The sequence below is a fragment of the Castor canadensis genome, chromosome 10, assembly GCF_047511655.1.
Source record: "Castor canadensis chromosome 10, mCasCan1.hap1v2, whole genome shotgun sequence".
In the NCBI taxonomy this organism is placed as follows: Eukaryota; Metazoa; Chordata; class Mammalia; order Rodentia; family Castoridae; genus Castor; species Castor canadensis.
The window spans coordinates 140768049-140789078 of record NC_133395.1 but is presented as its reverse complement, the minus strand read 5'-3'; the positions used below and the strand labels follow the sequence as shown (position 1 = coordinate 140789078).

At 44.3% G+C, this 21030-nt stretch overlaps 2 protein-coding genes across 8 annotated transcripts in view; one reads left to right on the top strand and one right to left on the bottom strand.

The window, feature by feature from the left end:
* Window positions 1-1056, bottom strand: part of Mtmr14 (myotubularin related protein 14) — a 47030-nt gene extending 45974 nt beyond the window's left edge. For all 3 annotated transcript variants that reach the window (XM_020164585.2, XM_020164586.2, XM_074044340.1), the window contains exon 1: window positions 783-1056. In XM_020164585.2, the coding sequence (XP_020020174.2) occupies window positions 783-941 (159 nt within the window). In that variant the 5' untranslated portion in view covers window positions 942-1056. The remainder of the gene's footprint in view (window positions 1-782) is intronic.
* Window positions 1057-1170: 114 nt separating this feature from the next.
* Window positions 1171-21030, top strand: part of Lhfpl4 (LHFPL tetraspan subfamily member 4) — a 48935-nt gene continuing 29075 nt past the window's right edge. Inside the window, exons 1-3 of one of the 5 annotated variants that reach the window (XR_012436374.1) lie at window positions 1184-1454; window positions 6167-6282; window positions 9828-21024. The gene's annotated coding sequence lies outside the window, so the exon portion shown is untranslated. Of the gene's footprint in view, window positions 1455-6166; window positions 6283-9827; window positions 21025-21030 lie in introns of those variants that run through there. The other 4 variants (XM_074044339.1, XM_074044338.1, XM_074044337.1 and 1 more) reach the window with 4 other exon arrangements.

Below are 21030 nucleotides of genomic sequence, written 5' to 3'. Positions count from 1 at the left end.
TGCAGCATGTCCCAGCCTAGGTAACCTCTGGAACCAAATCAGTTTTGTGGTTCAGAATGGAAGAGAAGAGAAGAGAATCCTGTTGGAAAACCTGATTAAAATGCCAAACCCACGTGGGGAATGAAAAATGGCAGGGTAAGATTCCCATTCCACCACCAGCCAGTGCTCACGAGGTTTGGCGGTCACTGGAAGCCTTTCAGGTCTGGTGATTAGATAGATGGCCTGAGGGAAATCCCAAGGGGTGGGGGCAAAGAGGAACTGAGAACTTCTGATAAAGTAATGGAGGGGGTGGTTGTCTTCCTGCTCTGTAGGGGAAGGGCTTAATTCACGCAGGGACCTTATAAGGAGGCCTCACGCTCAGTTTCTCTCTTCGCTCCGTTCTGCACCACTACACTTAACCCCTTCATTCTGACCTCTGACCTGGAAAAAGCCTCTCCGTATTTTTACTTAGATTGTGGGTTCGTGTCCTGACACCAACCCCTTCTAGACACCCGAAGCAGGATAACTTTTCTTAGTTTCTCCTCTCTAACCTTTGTGCCTGGCCCCACAGCCCTGACCTCCAACCCCCTTGTCTCAAACCCAAAGGACGTCCTTCCTCTACTACTTCAGACCCTTATTCCTCCTTGTATGGCTTCTAAGCCCGGCCCTTCCCTTCGAGTCCAGCCCCTAGAGAAGCCCCCTCTCTCCAGTTCCTCAGCAGGGAGGTCCCACTCCTATGTTCCTCTGCCCCCTGATCTCAGCATTCCTCTGTAACGCCCCAAACCAGTGCGCTCTGCGCTCACCTTAGAGCCGCTCGACCCGCTGCCGTCCTTGGCCCGGTACTGAGTCCGCGAGAACTCCTCCAGCAACTCCCCGAGCCCCGGCTCCTGCGGCGGTGGGTTGCCTGAAGAGGCAGAGGACCCCGCCGAAGCGGCGGCGGCGGCGGCCCGAGCGCCGGCCATGGCCCCGCCCCACGTCCCTTCAGTGAGCTTCACACCAGCCCATGGCACCCGGAGGCACCGACTCCAACTCCGCAAGCTCCCGAACCTCTTCAGCCGCCGCCTTCTTCTTCCACTTCCGGCCCCGCCCCACCTAACCGGATGTTTACTCCGGATCTAGCCAATCGGAGTCCAGGACTCGCGCCATGCCCCTCACCTCTGACGCGGAGCGATCCAAGTGGTCTCAGGGAGGGGAACGCCGCCGCTCGCAGACTCCGCGTGCTCTTCCCCACGGGGTTTCCCCCGGGGAAGCCGGGCAAAACCATTGGGGCTGCCGGCGGGGGGGGTCAATGCGGGAACTAGTAGGAAGGAACCAGAGGTAAGAACCAGAAGAAGAGTGGAATAAACCATTACAGAGAGAGGAGGAAAGAACGCTGGGAAGCAATCAATTGGCGCTGACAACCAAATTAACAAGAGTAACTAATATTAAAATAGCACTTCATAAGACACTCTTCCACTGCTTCTCACATCGTGCCTGTGAGTATAGTGCATTGTATCATCAACTTTATTTTATTAAGGAAGATGTTTAAAAAGTGCCCTTTTCTCTCTTCCTTTATTCTTTAATAGAGTATTTCAGACGTTCGCAATAGTGGAGATAATAGTGTACTGGTCCTTCGTGTATGTATTAGCTCCTTTCAACAATAACATAAGTAGTCTCTCCTGTTTAATCAGTCCCTCCTCGCCCAGGGAATTATTTTAAAGCAAATTTCAAACACTACATTATTTCATCTGTGAATAGTATTTGTCTATAACAGATTAGTTGGTTTTTTAACAAAAATACATAATCACCAGGCCATTAATATCCTTAACAAAATTCCTTAACATTTCTTAATATGATCTTAATACCAAGTCCTCATTTCACCTCAGACTCACAGTTGTCATTTTTTGGTGGGATTGGGGTTTGAATTTAGGACTGCATGCTTGCAAAGCAAGTGCTCTGCTCTGGTTATGTTGGAGATGGGGGTCTCCCGAACTGTTTGCCCAGGCTGGCCTGGAAACTTGATCCTCCTGATCTCAGCCTTCCAAGCAGCAAAAATTACAAGTGTGAACCACTTGGCCTGGCAGTTGTAATTATTTTTATTGAAGTATGATACACATATTGTTAATGGCAATGGTGCTGTCTGTGATTAGAAGACTTCCAAAAGTCTTTGTGTCCCGAGTGGAAGAAGCCATAGCAGGACATGTGGGTGTAATTGGAGTTTATTAAAACTTAGGGAAGTACAAAAGGGAGCATGGTGGGCCCAGGTGGAAGTTGGAAGCAGAAAACATGCTTCCCCCTTTCCAGGTGTTTTAAAACCTACACTAACCTGTGGAGAGAGAAGAACTAGGTGATTCCCATCCAATAACCAATGAGTGGGGAAGGGCATGGGTGGTCCCTGGGCCAGGTGAGAGTGGTCTGAGTCATCTCTGAGCCTACACACACATGCAATATTAAGTCATATTTTCTATGAGTCCTGAACTTTCCCTGACTCTAGCCTGCCTCAATATCAGCACCCTAGAAGCTCCCTCCTGCTCTGACAATGGACCAGCCAGGTTGGCCCAGTTCCCCAATACCTGGAGAAAATTTCACCTCAAAGATTCTGTTGCCTTGTGTAGGGGATGTTGATTACTTACAATAAAATTCACCCACTTTAATTGTGCATGTTGAGTATTGTCAAATTTAAACTACCACCATAATCAAGATATTGAACATTGGTGTCTCCTGCAGAATGTTCCCCTCCCAGTCCACCCCACCAATCCTGGTCCCCAGGCAACCACTGATTCCCTTTCTGTTACTCGATGCTCCTATAAATGGAATCATACAATGTGCACTCTTCTGCATCTGGCTTCTTAGCAGATTTAATTTTGTTTTTAATTTGCATAACCCTGATTAATGAAGTCAATCACCTTTTCCACATTTATTGCTGGTTTGAATATTTTCTTTTGAGTTGGACTAATGAATGTCTTTTGCCCATCTGTCTACTGACTTGTCTGTGGGTTTTTTGTGGGGGGGAGGGTGTGGCACTGGGGAATGAACTCGGGGCCTCATACTTCCTAGGAGGCAGGTACTGTTTTTTGTTTTGTTTTGTTTTGTTTTTTTGTGGTACTGGGTTTGAGCCACTCCTCCAACCCTTTTTTCTGTGATGTGTTTTTTCGAGATAGGGTCTTGATAACTATTTGCCTGGACTGGCTTTGAACCTCGATCCTCCTCATCTCTGCCTCCAGAATAGCTAGGATTATAGGCACAAGCCACAGGCACCCCACTGCTTTTGTTTTTGGTGAAATATATGTATTGCAAAGACCTTCTGTCATTCTCTGACTTGCCTTTTCACCTTTCTAATGTGCCTTTTGGTAAACAGAAGTAATTAATTACTTTTAATGTAGTACAACTTGCTCACATTTTTCTTTCTTTTTTTTTTTGGTGGCACTGGGATTTGAACTCATGGCTTCAGACTTGCTAGTCAGGTGCTCTTACTGCTTGAGCCACTCAACCAGCTTTCTTTCTTTTTTTTTTTTTATATTGAATAATTTGTGCATCAAGATTAACAAATCTTTGCCAGCTGGTGATGTAGGTTTGTGATAGACACTTAGCATACTTGAGTCCCTGGGTTTGATTTCCAGCACCATATAAAAATAAAATGTTACACATGGACTAATCCTAGCTACTGGGGAGGCTGAGATCTGGAGGACCATGGTTCAAGGCCAGCTCTGGCAAATAGTTCAAGAGATCCCCACCTACAAAATAATCAAATCAAATGGACTAGAGGTGTAGCTCAAGTGGTACAACTCCTGCTTTGCAAACACAAGCCCTGAGTTCAAACCCCAGTTCCACCAAAAAAAAAAAAAATACAAATGGGAAAAAAAAATCTGTTTACTCCTAGGTTCTAAAGATCTTTTCCTAGGGCTGAGGGTACAGATCAGTTGGGAACATGTACCAGGACCTGGGTTCAATCCCCAGCACTCACAATAAAAAAATCCCTATATTTTTCTTGTAGAGGTTTTAGTGTAATTTCACTTATATTAAGGTCTATGATGATGCATCTGTACTTTTTTGTCATCCAAGGAGTTTGTTTTTTGGATGTTTGTTTATTTTTGGAGGGGTTGCTTTTTACTTTTTGAGACAGAGTCTCACAGTATAGCCCAAGCTGGCCTGAAACTCATGATCCTCCTACCTCAGTCTCCCAAGTGGTAGGCATACAATACCACAGTGGTATTGGAGTTTGAACTCAGGGCATTGTGCTTACTTAGACAAGTGCTCTACCACTTGAGCTATATCTCCAGCCCCTTTTGTTCTAGGTTATGTTTTAGATAGGGTCTCTTTTTTTTTTTTTTTTTTTTTTTGGCCAGGGGTAGGCCTCAGACACTTGGCTTGTTTTGTTGAAATGGGGTCTTCCTAAATTTTTGCCTTGGCTGGCCTCGAACCAAAATTCTCCCAATCTTCCGCTCCTGAGTAGCTGATATAGATATGAACCACTGTGCCTGGCAGAGGCCCCCCCAGGTTTTTTTTAAATGGATTTTTGCATTTACTGTTAAGTAGCAGTAAAAAGTAGTTCACTTTGATAAAAGAAAAAATGCTGAGATGTTCTAGAAAAGGAGGGGAGGCGACAAATTAATGGTTCCAGGGCAAAAATGACAAGACTTTTATGTTCATAAATGTATTTGCAGCCTTCACTTGAAACCCTAGGCAGGTGACACCCCAGTCACCGCTGCATCCTGTTCTGAACCCCAACCAGTCCGGCAGCAAATTATTTCTTACAGCTGCCCTCCTATCCCAAAACTCTCCCTGCTTGTGTAATCCTACCTTTGTTTTTGTTTTTTTGACAGTGTGTTGCTTTGTAACCCAGACTGACCTCTAGCTTACATCCTCCTGCTTCAACCTCCTCAGTGCTAAGATTACAGGTGCACACCACACAGTCTGCTGCTCACTCTTCTTATCTATAACCAAAGCAGGTTCAATTTAAACAATTTATGCCTTGCCAGGGTGGTGGCACACAGCTGCAATCTCAGCTACTCCAAGCTACTTGGGAAGCTGAGACAGAAGGATCAAAAGTTCAAAGTCTGCTTGGGCAATTTAGCAAGACCCTGTCTCGACAAAAAACAAAGAATAGCTGGGGATATAGCTCAGTGGTAGAGTGCTTCTGTAACCGGAGTAAAATGGGCTGGAGGTGTGGCTCAAGCAATAGAGTGCCTGCTTTGCAAGCACAAAGCTCTGAGTTTAAACTCCAGTCCTGCCACCCCAAAAATTTGCCCTTTGCTCCAGTCCAGAGGACATTTTCCAACTGCTCATTTTCTCTGATTGCTGGAGGTTGTGAAAACCTGTCCCAAGGCCTGATCTTTTTTTCTGGGTAGTATCTGCAATGGCTCCACAAATCTTTTTATTTCAGAGATCCCTGAGTCTCAAGAGTTTTGGGTTAGCCTTTTTTACAAGGCTATCTAATTTACCCAAGGGCATTTGCTGAAGAGGCCATATTGTCATACTGCAGTGCCACCTTTGACATAAGTGGTCACATGTAAGCGTAAGTGTCATTTCACAGTCATTTCTTCCATTCAAGACCTAAACTGCTGGGTGCTGGTGGCTCACACCTGTAATCCTAACTACTCAGGAGGCAGAGATCTGGAAGATGGAGGTTCAAAGCCAGCCCAGCAGTAGCGTGCCTGCCTCAGAAGCACAAAACCCTGACTTCAAACCCCAGTATTACCTCAAAAAATAAAATAAAAGATGCAAACAAGACTTTCCATTCTAGCCTTGGCCTTGGACCCTGCAGATGCTGTCATGTTAATGTCCAGCAAGAACTAGACTGCAATTCATGAACTCCTTTTTAAGGAGACAGATGGTTGCCAACAAGGCTTCGTACCCCAGAGGTGGCAGGCAAGCATGTTCCAGGAAGGCCCTGATGTCTCTCAAGTCTATGTGTAGACACAGTTTGCCCGGAGACCTTTCTACTGGTACCTTCCTAACAAGGGTAGCCCATTACCTTTACCTGCTCCAGAGATGGTGCCTGGCCCCCTGCACCAAAGGTCTGGAGGGCGGGCCACCTGCAAAGCTCACAAGAAGGGAAGGAACAGAGACACCTAGAGAGGGAGTGCTGTGCCCCCTGGTGTTGACAAGAAGCAAGGCTGGGGCAGGGCAGCAACTGAATTCCAGTTTATAGGTGCATTTGATTATGGACTGACAATCCACAGTGAAAAACCTCTGCCTCTGTCCCCAGGCACAAGCTCAAGAGTAGTTTTTCCTGCCCATGACATGAGTCTGCTTCAAACTGGCACCTGCCACCCGGACCTGTATCTGACAGCTCTGCACTTTGAACAGCTCTGCACCTGTTTGGTAACACTTCTTTCTTATCTGGTCCCCTCCAGAGACTTTTCCTTATGTCTGGATCCTTCACTGTAGCAATTTTTATGGATACAGCCCATGACAAGTGATTGGGGGGGTGACAGGTCAGTACGTCTGCCATGTCTCAGACCTGGGTGTTCCTCCTTTTATAGTCCCAGGTTAGGGGGCTTACATCATATGATGATCTGGTGTGTTTGATAAGCTCATAGCTTGGCTTTCTGATGCATATTTGCAGTGTTGCAGATTGAATTTTGGGCCTCAAACATGCTAGGCAAACACTCCTAACACTTGAGCCTTAGCTGCAGCCCCTTTGTATTTTGTTTTTGAGATAGCGTCTCATTAACTTTGCCCTGACTGGCCTTGAACTATCAGTCCTCCTGCCCTGCCTCCTGAGTAGCTGGGATTACAGATGTATACCACCATGCCCTGCTCTGTTATAGGTTTTTTGTTTGTTTGTTTTTGCAGTACCCGGGTTTGACCTCAGGGTCACTTGAGCCACACTGCCAGCTCTTTTGGCTTTACTTTTTTTTTTTTGCAGTACTGGGGTTTGAACTCGGGGGCCTACACCTTAATCCACTCCACCAGCCATTTTTTTAATGATAGGTTTTTTCAAGATAGGGTCTCTAGAACTATTTGCCTGAGCTGGCTTCGAACCATGATTCTCCTGATCTCTGCCTCCTGAGTAGCTTGGATTGGATTATAGGTGTGAACCCCTCTCTCTTATCTTGACCACTAAAGTCTCATAGCTTTTTTATTTTCTGGAATGACAAGATATCCCAGGTTCATCTTACTCTTTTCCTTTTCTAGATCTGGAATCAGCCAGATTCAAGAAGGCAGAATCTGCATTTCTTTTAGCAGAAAATGTGTAAAGACCACAAGCTGGGTGCTGGGGTGCTCATGATATTGGGTTGGGTTGGTTCTTCTTTCTAGGCCTTCCCAGAGGACAGATCTAAGATATATGTTTTCACTTGATTTTGGTTTTGAAAAAGAAAATTATTTTTGAGTTTATTCTGTTAAATAAAAATTATAGGAGGCCCTTATTTTGGCCTTAGCTCCTGTCCTGGGCCCCAACAGACAAGGCTGACAATCAAAATGGAATCATTCCTGCTATCACCAAACTGAATCTAAGCTGTTTATCTGAACTGAGAAATCAGTAGCTCACACCTGTAATCCTAGCTACTCAGGAGACAGAGATCTGGAGGATCGAGTTCAAAACCAGCCCTGCAAAAATAGTTTGTGAGATCCTATCTCAAAAAAACCCATCAGAAAAAAGTCAGGCAGAGTGGTTCAAGTAGTAGAACACCTGCATAGCAAGTGTAAAGCCCTGAGTTCAAACCTCAGTGCCACCCAAAAAAAAAAAAAGTGAGAAATTAGGATAAGGGAGATAACAGTCAAATATCCCAAATCGACCAGTGTCAACTGAAGTTCCCTTTGCCTTAATTCTTCTTTTTTTTTTTTTTTGTAATGGGTTTACTCAGGCTTTGCCTTAATTCTTAACAAAAGGGTTACTAAAGTAATCTGACATTGACCAATTAATTGGTTATTTTTCTATTGTTCTGACCCTGCTTTGGAAGGAAAGTAGCTTTTTGTCTTTTGTTTCTGCTTTCTGTAGCTCTTCTGTCTATAAACCATACTCCTGTGCTCCACTCAGTGAAACACTAGTTCTTCTTTATGGAAAGAAGATCTTCAATTAAGGACTGTGAATGTGTCTCAAGTGGTAGTACTCAGAGCCCTGAGTTCAAACCCCATACCGCCATGATCAAGAAAAAAGATCTTTAATTTAAATGATTGTAGTTTCTTTCCTTTGACAATATATTAGTATTTTCAATACCAGAATATGTGTTTAGGAACTTCTGATTTTATTTATAGTTATTTCATCCTGCAGATCTCAGAACCTAAGGTACTAAAATAATTACCTACTGGGTTTATCACACTATATATAAATTAGTTCTAAAATATTACCAGAATTATTCCAGGATTAACATATGAATCAGTAATGTAAAGTTTTTTGTTTTGGTGGCACTGGGGTTTGAATTCAGGGCTTCACGCTTGCTAGGCAGGGGCTCTGCACTTGAACCGCACTAGTGGACCTTTTTGCTTTAGTTATTTTTTAGATAGGGTCTTGCTTTTTTGCTTGGCTGGCCTCAGACTGCAATCCTCCTGCCAGTGCCTCCCTAGCATTTAGGATTACAGGCATGAGCCACTGCACCCAGCTTCATTTGCTTAGTATAATTTTCTGTGCTTGAGGTTCTGACAAGCCTTGTAGCGCCCCTACCACCAGATGTTGAGAACTGTAGATGATTTGATTTGTCTGAAATAGCCACAGTCCTCCAAACCAGGAGTAGTAGATACGGTGAAATAGATATTTGACCTTTGTTCTGGAATTTCCAATGCAGGAATGTGTCTCTGTATACTAATGACTGGACTGGTGACTGGCAGCCCTTAAGTAGCTTCAGGATGGGAGCTGGTTACTGGAAAGATGGAGGCAAGACTAGAAGTTTGGGACTTTGAACCCACCTCTCTTCCTCCAGGGAGGGGAGAGGTGCTGAAGGTTAAGTTGCTCTCCAATAGACCAAATGTTTAATCAGTCATGAAGCCTTCCTGAAATTCCAAAAGGGCACAGTTGGGAGAGCTGTATGCGCATGTGAGCTCCATGCCCCTTCCCCCATCCCTGCCCTAGGCACCTCTTCATCTGTATCCTTTGTAATGTTCTTTTTAATAAACTGGTAAATGAAAGTGTCTCCCTGAGCTCTGTGAGCCACCCAGATTTGCAACAGCCCCAGGCTGTCTGGAGCACAGGAGGAACAACCTGTGATTGGAGGTGGAAGTTGGTGCAGGGCACTTTGGGGGACCAAGTCCTCAACTTGGGAGATTTGACACTGTCTCCAGGTAGACAGTGTCAGGAATTGAACCGGAGGACAGCCAGTTGGTGTTTGAGGCTGAACGATTACTTGCCTGGCGTGCATGGAGTAAACCCCACACCCTTGAGGTCATGAAGGTCGTGCTGATTTCAGAAGAAGAGAGTGGGAGAAACTGAGTTTGTTATTTCTAAATTCACTGAGATTTTTAATCTTCAGTTTGAATCAGAACTCAATCAGACACCTGCAGGGCTGGTTAAAACGGGAGATGCCAGGCTACCCTCCCGCTTTCTGGGGTGAGACCCACTTTGCTGCATTTCTAAGATTCCAGGTTGAAAATTGCAGCTATGACATAGCACATGAGGGAGTTATTTGGCTTCATCAATATCCGACTTTGGATAATTTACTTCCCCTGGGTCTGTCTTCTCCCCCACTAGATGGTGTAATAATCTCTGCCTCCCAGAGAGGGGAGGAGGCAGTAATGTGGCCAAAGCTTTTAGCAGGGGCCTACACTGTAATGGGAGGCTGGTGAAACTATCCATAAACGACTCACAACTGCAACAGTGCATGCTTGTGTCTAGAATGCACTAAGATGCTAGGCACTACCTGAAGCGTTTACCATAGGAAAATTAAGTTAAATTAAGTCCTTAATTTAACTGACTCCATTTTGCATTCAAGGTACATCAAGGCAAGGAGCGGATGAAGTCAGGACTCAACAGACTCTGCAACCACGCAGGCTGTTGCCTAAAACCACACTCTTTCCCCACTGCCAAGCTCCCCTGGGGTTCCAGCTAATTTGGAAAGGACCTTGGCTCATTTACTTACTAAACATTCCCGAGTGTCCTGTGATAAGTCTTGTATGGAGCCTGGGATCCAGGAATCAACATGTCTCTCTCTCTCCTCTCAATGAGAAGAAACTAGTACTCAGTAAAGATTTAATGTGTGATGGATGAATGAAAAATGATTTTCTTTCTGAAACATTGTATGAAACTGATAGGAGAGTTTAATTAAATGACAGATTCCTGGTCCTCATTCCAGGCCAATCAATCAGAGCCATCATGGAGGAGACTAATGCACCCTGTTTAACAGGCCCTGTAGGGGATTCTAATGCACCCTGAAGTTTGGAGAACTCACTACTACCACCCACACTGGAGAGTGCCTCATTCCATAAGTATTTAGTGGGCTAAAATATTAATAGGGTAGTCAAAAGGGCAAGGCAAGATTATTGGGTTTTCTAGGCCAAAGACCATGCCAAAATAAAATCCAGATGAACCCCAATTATTTTATTTCAAATATTGAGTTAATCTGCTTTCCATTACTGTAAAAAAAAAGTAATAATAATCAATTTAAAAAGAGGAAAGGTCTGTTTTGGCTCAGTTTGGGAGGTTTCGGTCCCTGATTGGATGGCCCATTGCTTCTGGGCCTGTGGTTAGGCAGCACATCATGGAGAAGTGCATGGCAGAAGTCGTCTTCTGGCAAGGAGCAAAACAAAGAAGAGATAGCATTTGATTTGTTCTTCAAAGAAGAATGCCCCTCAGTGACCTAACTTCCTTCCACCAGGCCCTACCTCTTAGTCTCCACCGCCTTCCAGAACATCAAGCTGAGGACTAAGCCTTTAACACATGGCTTTTGGGGGACACTTCCCCAAAACCATAGCAACTAGGGGTGTGCACCTGCAGGGACTCAGAATCTGGCTCTTTCCCCACTGGCCATGCATGCTCTTTGATGACTCTTCACTCAGCCATTCCTACAACCTCATTCTAAGGTCCTACCTCACTCCCCATTTCCCCCAGATTTTTTTTTTTGACACAGGGTCTCCCTAGGTAGCCCAGGTTGCATGGAACCCTTGATCCTTCTGCCTTAGCCTCCCATGTGCACGGATAACACGTGTGCCACCATAGCTGCCATCGTGGTTAATGTTGTCAATTTGACTGCACTGAAAAACTTGGAGATTAGTAAGGCACATGTCTGATGGTGTCTTTTTTTTGTGGTACTGGGTTTTGAACTCAGGGCCTTTGCCTTGAGCCACTCTGTCAGCCCTTTTTTGTGAAGTGTATTTTTTAAAATTGTTTTATTATTCATATGTGCATTCAATGCTTGGGTCATTTTCCCCTCTGCCCCCACCCCCTCCCTTACAGCCCCACCCCCTCAATACCCAGCAGAAACTATTTTGCCCTTATCTCTAATTTTGTTGTAGAGAGAGTATACGCAATAATAGGAAGGAACAAGGGTTTCTGCTAGTTGAGATAGGGATAGCTATACAGGGAGTTGACTCACATTACTTTCCTGGGCATGTGTGTTACATGAAGGGTATTTTGAGATAGGGTCTTGCGGAACTCTTTGCCCTGGGTGGCTTCAAACCGTGATCCTCCTGATCTCTGCCACCTGAGTCACTAGGATTACACCCGGCTTTTTTTTTTTTTTTTTTTTTTGGTAGTACTTGGGTTTGAACTCAGGGCCTCCCACTTGCTAGGTAAGTGATCTACCACTTGAGCCACGCCACCATCCCTTTAATGTAGTTCTTATTGGACCCAAGTTAGCCTCTGTGAGTGTGGGTTGTTCTAAAAAAGAGCAAGACTGGTCCCTTCCTGATCTGTAGCTTCTTTTTGCTTCCTTCCTTTCTTTCGTTCTTTCTTTCTTTTTATTGTTGTGCTTGGTAGGGGTCTGGCTTCTTTTCTTGCCATGTAGTTCTTTTTCCATATGGCTGGCATATTGTGACCTGGGCAAGTGAGCCCTCCCTAGAGGCTCCAACAGGAGACCAGGTATGATCTTTGAATTTAAACCTCAAAAACTATAAATTAAATAAATCCTTTTTTTGTGGCTGGGCCTTGGGATGCATGTCTGCAATCCCAGCACTTGGGCTAAACCAGGAGGCTCTCAAGCTTGAGGCCAGCCTGGGTTACATAGTGAGTATGAGGCTAGCCTGGACTATGTTATAAAAACAAAACAAAAAAAAAAAAACTTTTTTTTTTTTTTTGCAGTTCTGGGGTTTAAACTCAGGACTTACACCTTGAGACACTCCACCAGTTTTTTCAAGATAAGGTTTTGCAAACTGTTTGCCTAGGCTGACTTTGAACTTCAATTCTCCTGAACTCTGCCTCCTGAGTAGCCAGGACTTTTTTTTTTTATGGTACTGGGGTTTGAACTCAGGGCCTCATGCTAGGTAGGCACTCTATCTCTTGAGCCATTCCACCAGCCCTCAAAAAACTCTTTGTAAAGTTTCCAGCCTTGTGTATTTTGTTATAGCAACATAAAATGGGCTAACACATTCCCTCATTGGGCCTAACTTGACCACTGGCAGCTTTAAACACCCTGAGCATACACACAATTTAATTTGGGGGCAACCAAATGTTGACATTATCAACAGTTATTAATCAATCAACTAATTAGTCAAGGATGTACAGAGTGTTACTGTGTCAGGCAATGCATGGGACCTGGAAGTCAGTGTTGCCCAAGGTTCCCGACCTTTAAGCTTTTCTGCTCACAGTCTTTCAAGGAAGGCAGAGGTGAACAACCAATCCAGGGGCAAAGGGCTGGGGAAGAGAAGTTTGGGTGCCGTGGGGGCTGAGACTCTTCAGGAATCTCATCTGCAGGAAGTCTGAACCAGAAGGCTGAGCTCCCCAGGGGACATCGCTTTCAGAACTGTAGCCTCAAACAAAAAGGGAGCCAGCTCTCTGACCAGACTGATTTATGTCTTCAGTTTAGTACTGCTAAACAGCATCCCCAGAGACTTTTGGAGGGGATGTCACTTGCATCATGAATCAAGTACCTACCTGGTGGAAGACTTAACAACAAGCCACACTCTGTTTACTTCTGACCTCAAGATGACTGTTTTAGGCCCAGGTGACGTCCCAGAAATTGCTTTCCTGATCCTCAGGTCTGATCCTTACAAATGACTGGGATGAGGAGAAAGAGGCAGAATGACACAAAGAAAGCATGGATCGAGGGGTCAGGTAGACCTGGCTGGTTGGGCTTCTCGCCCTTGTGACCTTGAGCAAGGCATCTTGTTCTCTGAGCCTTAGTTTCCTTGTCTGTAAAGTGGGCACATTGGCATCTGTCTCACAGGGTCATCAACAGGATTAAAGGGATTAAAAGCAAGAATGCATGGAAAGGAACCAATACAAGGCAGGTGAAAAGGAATGATAAGTTAGATTTTCCAAGTATGTTGGGTTTCTTGCTAGAAATACTGGCTAGAAAGCTTATTAAAATGGCTGGGATAATTGACATTATTTTTTGAGCAAGGGTTTCCCTGTGTAGCCCAGGCTGGCCTCAAATTTTCAATCCTTTTACCTCTGACTCCTGAATGCTGGGATTGCCACTATCTCTCTGACACTTGTCCTCCATCATGAGATCAGATCACCCAGGAAAGAGCTAGTCTGGGCAACGAGGGGCTTTTTATTAATCAGAATGGTTTAATTGACCAAATCTTCAGAGGACACTGTTCAGAGACAAATAGTTTGGACACAGGGCGGGGAAAGCTGTCAGAATCCAAATGGAGTCACCTGTGCCAAACCTTGTAAAATTTACTAAAGCCAAGAGGTTTTAAAGAAGTGTTCTTTCACAAGGCAACTGTACATTCAAACCCTTGCAGGCACCTCTGGCAAAAGGCAAATTCATGTTTTTGGTCGAGCCCTTCTAGTTAACTAAAAAGAAATGATGACTATTTCTGCTAATGTATCACTGGCCAAGAAACCCTAATTCCCTCAAGATTGAGGAAAGTTCAAACATAAGGAGGAAATTGTAAGAGGCACTCAAACTGGTTTTTGCTGAAAAGCATGTACTCATTACTTGGGCCCACAAATTAACTAAAAGCAGGAGAAAATCATGGCATCAGTCCTCCATTTTGTATCTATCTTTGTTCTGAGCCATTCTCTCTGCGGTCACCTTGTAACCACCTTAACATGTAGGAAGGACAGGAATGATGGATAACATTTTCATGACTAGGGACCCAAATCACCCCCAACAGTGACCCTTCCTTTGGATGGGCCACCTGCCTGGCTCCAGATAACAACTCCAGAACCTTTCCCAGAACAGACTGAGATAGTGACCAACCAGGCTACAACTGTGACAGGGACTCTCTAACTATGCATACCTTTTGTCCCCTGCCCCAGTTCTTTGTCTACTTAAACCTGTAGCTCATGTCTGTACCCTAAAGATGGCTGAAGATGAGCTGAGTCCTTATTCTCCTCTTCCCACAGTGTGTCCTGAACTATGTAATAAACCTCCTTTCTCTGCCTTCGCCATGCCTCTTTATTTGACATCTAGGGGCAGGTGGCCAGACTTGGCCTGTAGAAACCCAGGAGTGTGGACCTTGGGTCCAAAACTTCAGTTTCAGGGTTGCAGGCATATGCCTCCACTTCTGGCAGCCTTATTTTATTGTAATTATAATAGTTGTTGTGAATTCCAGTCAGTATTGTAGACTGAGTTGGTGACAAAAAAATCTTTTGCCTTTGAATCCATACATAGAAATATTTGTAAGTGTTGCCTATAAAAAACTAATTTCCAATTCCTACCTGTTCTTTCCTCACTGTTGAGAGAGCTCAGCTGTCACTCTAGAGACCAGGAAATGCCCCAACTCACTTTTCCAGTGACATTTGTTCTTTCTTTCTTTTTGTTTTTGGTGGCAATGGGGTTTAAACTCTGGGCCTCATGCTTGCTAAGCAGGCACTCTTACTGCTTCAGCAGTCCTTTTTTGTGATGGGGTCTCACAAGATCTTTTTTTCAAGGTAGGGTCTCACAGACTATTTGCCTGGACTGAATCACAAACCTCTTGATCTCTGCCTCCCGAGTAGCTAGGGTTACAGGTGTGAGCCACCAGCACCTGGCTCCCAGTGATTTTTGTGGCTGGTGGAGTGGCTCAAGTAGTAGAGAATCTGCCTAGCAAGCATGAGGTCCTGAGTTCAAGCTCCAGTACTGCCAAAAAAAGAAAAAAAAGTTTAGCCAGTGACTTTTGTGGATAGCATATGGGCAGGTTCCCCAGACCTGGCCAATGAGACACAAGGGAAAGTCACCAAGGAGACCTCTGGGGAAGGTTCCTCCCTGTAATGGAGCTTCATGGGAAGAAATGTCCCCTGTTCTCTTCCCTGGGTGGGCCATGTCTGCAGCAGCCATCTTATGACCATGATATTGAATATTATTGGTAGATTGCAGAGGGGAAGATGGGAAGTTCTGGGGTCCTTGGTGTTATCGTTGAGTCATAAAACTCACTTGAGAATCCTCAGTCTTTACCACACAGGTAAAGATGCAAAGAAGGTCAGAATTCATTACATCCCTACATGATAAGCATTCCAAAGAAGGATAATTTTAAAAGTTGTGGCTAAGTACCTGTGGTCACACTTGTAATCCTAGCTACTTGGGAGACAGATCAGGAGGATTGTGACTGAAGGCCAGCCTGGGCAAATAGTTCACAAGACCCAGCTCCAAAATAATCAGAGCAAAATGGACTGGAGGTGTGGCTTAATGATAAAACACCTGCTTTGCAAGCGCAAAGCCCTGATGAATTCAAACTCCAGTTCTACCAAAAAAAAAAAAAGTTGTACGTGGAGGCTCTGACAAAGAATATGTGGTGCACCTACCTCTGTGCAGAAATGTAGAAGATTTCTGTAATGCAAAGGCACATAAATTCTTGTGGAAAGAAGGCCTACCTGAAGATGATCTCAGGGGTGAAACTGTTAAGTACACATGGAAATGAGGCATACTTGAACACATTCAATAAATACCACACATGAGCTAATTTTTACCCCCAATAACCAGCAATGTAAAAGTCATTAGGACAAACATCCTCACCATGGTCAATGAGTTAAAAAGGAGTAAAAATCATGACACTAAAACAGGGTGACATGAAAGGAAGACAGGTGGGAGACAGAACCAAAGAGAAATTTTAGAAATGAGAAAAGATTATCATTGAAACAAAATTTCACTGGATGTTTTAGACAGATCAAACATAGCTGTCTGATCAGATTCTCCAGAATGCAGCACAAAGAGATGCAGAGAGTGTAAGCAGTTGGAGAACATGCAGACCTGGGTGGAGGCCCACTATGGGTGGAACAGGAGTTCTAGAAAGAGAGGTAAAAAGACTGATGGTGCCACAGAATTTGGATTTTTTTTTTTTGATGGTACTGGGGTATGAACTCAGGGCCTCACACTTGCTGGACAGGCACTCTACCACTGGAACTACTCTGCCAGTCCTTTCTCTCTCTCTCAGAACTCAGGGCCTACACCTTGAGCCACTCCACCAGCCCTTTTCTGTGAAGGGTTTTCTCAAGACCCTTTTTGAGAGACCCTATAAGGGTCTCTCAAACTATTTTCCCAGGCTGGCTTTGAACCATGACCCTCCTGATCTCTGCCTCCTGAGTAGCTAGGATTTCATATGTGAGCCACCTGGTGCCCAGCAATCCTTTCCTGTGTTGAGTATTTTTAGGATAGTATTTGGAAAACTATTTTCCCAGGCTGACCTTGAATTGCAATCCTCCTGATCTCTGCCTCCTTAGTAGCTAGGATTACAGGTGTGAGCCACTAGTTCCTGGCTAGGAAGCTATTTTTCAATGAGCACAGATTTTCTGTTTCTGATGCTTGATGAACAAGTCCTGGAAAAGGAAAGTGGTGGTGGCTGCACATTGTTAATGTACTGAATGCTGCTGAATTGTGTATTTTAAAAGGGTTAAAAGGGTAAATGGTATGTCTTGTATATTTTACCATACACACAGAAGTGAAAGCAAAAAGCATTGTTTCCTAGCCATCAAAAAATGCAGCTGTTAGAAACAGTTTCTTTGCATGCAATATTATCACATTGGAATGTCTTTCCTAGAACCTACTACATCTAAGAGCCACATTTACTTAAATAACTTAAAGGAAACCTTTTTTAAAAAAAAATCTTGAGGTGTGGCTCAAGTGGAAGAACACTTGCCTAACAAGCAGGAAGCCCTGAGCTCAAACCCCAGTACCACAATAAATAATAAATAATAATAAAGAAAGCATGAAGCCTCACAAAGAATCAACACCTCAATGAACTATGTGGCATATAGACACAAGTATTATTCAGCCATAAAGAAGAATGAGCTGGGCACCGGTGGCTCACGTCTGTAATCCTAGCTACTCAGGAAGCAGAGATCAGGAAGATCCCAGTTTGAAGCCCAGCCCCAGGCAAATAATTCGGGAGACCCTATCTTGAAAAAAAAAATTACAAAAAGAGGGCTGGTGGAGTACAAAAAGGGCAAGAGGTAAGGGCTCCTGCCTAGCAGGCATGAGGCCCTGAGTTCAAACCCCAGTACTGCCAAAAAAAAAAAAAAAAAGAGAGATTAGGTTGCATTGGATTAGGGACCGTCCATAGGAACTCATTTCACCTTAATCACCTCTTTAAAGCCTTTATCTCCAAATATAGTCACATTGTGAGGGTCAGAGCTTCTACATAGTGATTTTTGGGGGACACAATTCAGCATATAGCACTATCTTAAAGGGCTGTTGTGAAGATTAAAAGAGAGAACGAATGCACGGCATGATCAGGGGACCTCGAATATAGCAAGAGCTTAATAACTATTAGACCTGTTCATGTACTTGATTTAGACACAGGGTATCAAGCAAGGTGCAAGCCTTTCCTCACTAGGATGGTGGCTGGGTGTACTTCAGGGGCTTCTTACCCACATTCCCTGTCCATTGTCATTCCAGTCTTACATGTGTAGGTCTGTAGTTCCTGTGTGTGTGTGTGTGTGTGTGTGTGTGTGTGTGTGTGTGTGTGTGTGTGTGTGTGTGTGTGTGTATGTGTGTATGAGTGTGTGTGTGTGGTGCTGGGGATAGAACCCAGGGTCTTGTGCATGCAAGGCAAGTGCTCCACCATTGAGCTATACCCCCAGCCACTTTTATTTCACTTTGAGATTTATTTCACTAAGTCTCAAAGACTAAGTCTCACTAAGTCACCCATGCCAGGCTTCAACTCTAGATCCCCCTGCCTTCACCTCCCTGGTTGTGTGCCAACATACCTGGACTGGTAGTTTTCATCTTGATTCTGCGACTTTTTCATCTGCTCTGGCCTCTCTCTGTGGTCATAAGGAATTCTTCCTGTAGAATGTTCTCACATTTTCTTTCTAGAACTGCTCCAAGTTCACTCTTTAAGATGAGGACTCATCCTGTCCCTGCTACTCACAGCTCAGCAAATGCATTTCTGATAATACTGCTATTTCTACTCTCTGGATAAGTCACTTATTAAAATTTAATGATAATCACTTATATTTATAGCCTTTTTCAGTTTACAAAGCTCTTTTCTATCCATTATCTCTTTTAATCCTCACAGCATCTGTGAGAAGGAAATGTGTTGTTTTCCATTTTACAACTGAAGAAAATAAGGCTCTTAAGAGTATCATTGGGCTGGCAGAGTGGCTTAGGTGGTAGACTGCCTAGCAAGTACAGGGCCCTGAGTTCAAACCTCAGTACCTCCACCACCAAAAAAAGAAAAAAAAAGAGCAGCATTAGTGTCCTGGGCCATACATGTTACAGCTAACATGTAACAGAGATGGGCTCAAATGCTGATCTTTTGGTTCCAATATGTCGGGAGTAGTCTGCTATCTTCTTTTTCTTTTTGGAGGAATGTAGGCAAGTTATGTGGGATTATTTCAATTGGCAATAACAAAAGCCTAACTAAAACTTGCTTAAGCAAAAACTAAATTTATGCCTCCTCCTCCTAACAGAACATTCCAGAACTAGGTCTTCATGTGTGCATGGAGCCAAGCGCTCAGACTTTATCATCAGAATTCTCTCTCCATTTCTCAGCTTCCTTCTGTGTTGACCTTACTCTTAGACATGCTGTCTGCTCGGGGTACTGCAGATGACCCCCGTAGGCATGGTTTATGACAAACCCAACATAAAGGGAATACCTTTTCTTCATAGCATGGAAAAACTGGAGCAAATGATATCCAGTTGGATATCATTCTCAACTATTGGGCCTGGGATGAGACCAACCCGTGATCCAATCATTGTGTCCAAAATAATGGAGTATTCTCATTGTCCAGGCCTCCTGACCATTTGCTCCCTCTAGACAGGAAATGAGGGGTGTGTGTGTGTCACCAAAGTCAGGGACTGAATGAGGAGGAAAAGAGGTTCTTTGAAGAAAGAGCGCTGTGTCAGAAGAGGTGTGGGCAGATCTTCCCAGGGTGTCTTTGCTCTGCAGAGAGGAACCGGGGACCTATCTCAGCAAGAACTTTCAGTGGACTTTGTGTACTTTTTTTTCCAGGACTGCCTACTTTGACTCAGCAGATAGAGTAGGGAGCTAAAGAATAAGGAGAAACTTGGTATGTTCAGCTCAAGCCCCAAACCAGGAACTGATGGTAGGAGGTGGGAGATGCTCTTTGAGGATGGTCTTCCCTGCTTCCTCCTCCCTGAGCCATCCATCTCCCCCATGAAGCTGTGAGCTCCATTCACCTGTTTTACTACAGTCTTCTCCTCAGTGCCTAGCATACTGCCTGCACTTGGCATACCACAGGGGCCACACACGTATTTTTTGGAGGGTTGAATAAATTAGTGAGTCAGGTGGATCAGGTTCCTTAGCAGGACATTTCTTCCTCCCTGGATAAATCCATTTCCTTTTCTGGCTTCTGTTCCACATCTGTAATGTGAGAGGGCATGTAGAAGGAGCTCTTCCCAGCCCTTCAGCCAGGATTGCCTGGCCCTCAGGAGAGTCTGGAGGCCCTCTGGGAAGACACTGTGAAACTGGAAACCAAATTTATTGAGCACCCATATACTCAGGCCTAGGTAAAATGAATTCACATGTGTCTGAGGTCCCAAATTGTGGGATTTTATAGACCCGTAATACTGCCTATTTCTTATAAGGACATTAAAAAACAAAACAAAACAAAAAAACTTCTGAGGCTGGGGATGTAGCTCAGTACTTTAGTGTTTGTCTAGCATGCACAAGGCCGTGGGTTTGAGCCACCAAAAAAAAAACCAAACAAACTTGAATTAACTGTCACCTTTTTGTGTGTGTGGTGGTACTGGGGTTTGAACTCAAGTCTTCAAACTTGCCAAAGTTCTACCACTTGAGCCATGACTCCACTCAAATCACCATTTCCTTTTCTTTTTCTTTCTTTCTTTCTTTCTTTTTTTTTTTTTTTTTTTGCAGTACTGGGGCTTGAACTCAGGGCTTACACCTTGAGCCCACAGCACCTGCCCTTTTTTGTAATGGGTTTTTTCAAGATAGGGTCTCCCCAACAATTTCCCTGGGCTGGCCTCAAACTGTGATCCTCACTGGGCACTGGTGTTTCATGCCTGTAATCCTAGCAACTCAGGAGGCAGACATCAGGAGGATGGTAGTTTGAAGCCAGCCTGGAGAAATAGTTCGCAAGACCCTAAAAAAAAAAACACCATCACAAACAAGGGCTGGTGCAGTGGCTCAAGTTATAAGCCCTGGTTCAAGCCCCAGTACCACAAAAAAAGCAAAACAAAAAAACCTGCTGTCTTCCTGATTTCTGCCTCCTGAGTAGCTAAGATTACAGCTGTGAGCCGCTGGTGCCCAGGCCACCATTTCTTAAAGGAAGTAGATTTTTACACTAAGAAAGTAGGAAGTACATAATTTCCCATCCCCTGGAAATAAAAGTCATTTGGCAATCTTACATGATTGTATTTTGCAAGTAAATACAAATTTTGGCAGATTGACCCTTGTGTGGGTCCAGCACACACACACACACACACACACACACACACACACACACACACGAAGTGGTACTAAATTTGACCCCTTTACAGATGGGGAAACAGCTTTAGAGATCTCAAAGGGGTGGTGGAGTAAGTGGCTCAAGTGCTAGAGCACCTGCCTAGCAAGCATGAGGCCCTGCGTTCCACAAAGAAAGCTCAAGTGCAAGGTCACAGAAATAATGTTAGTCACACTTTGTCTTGA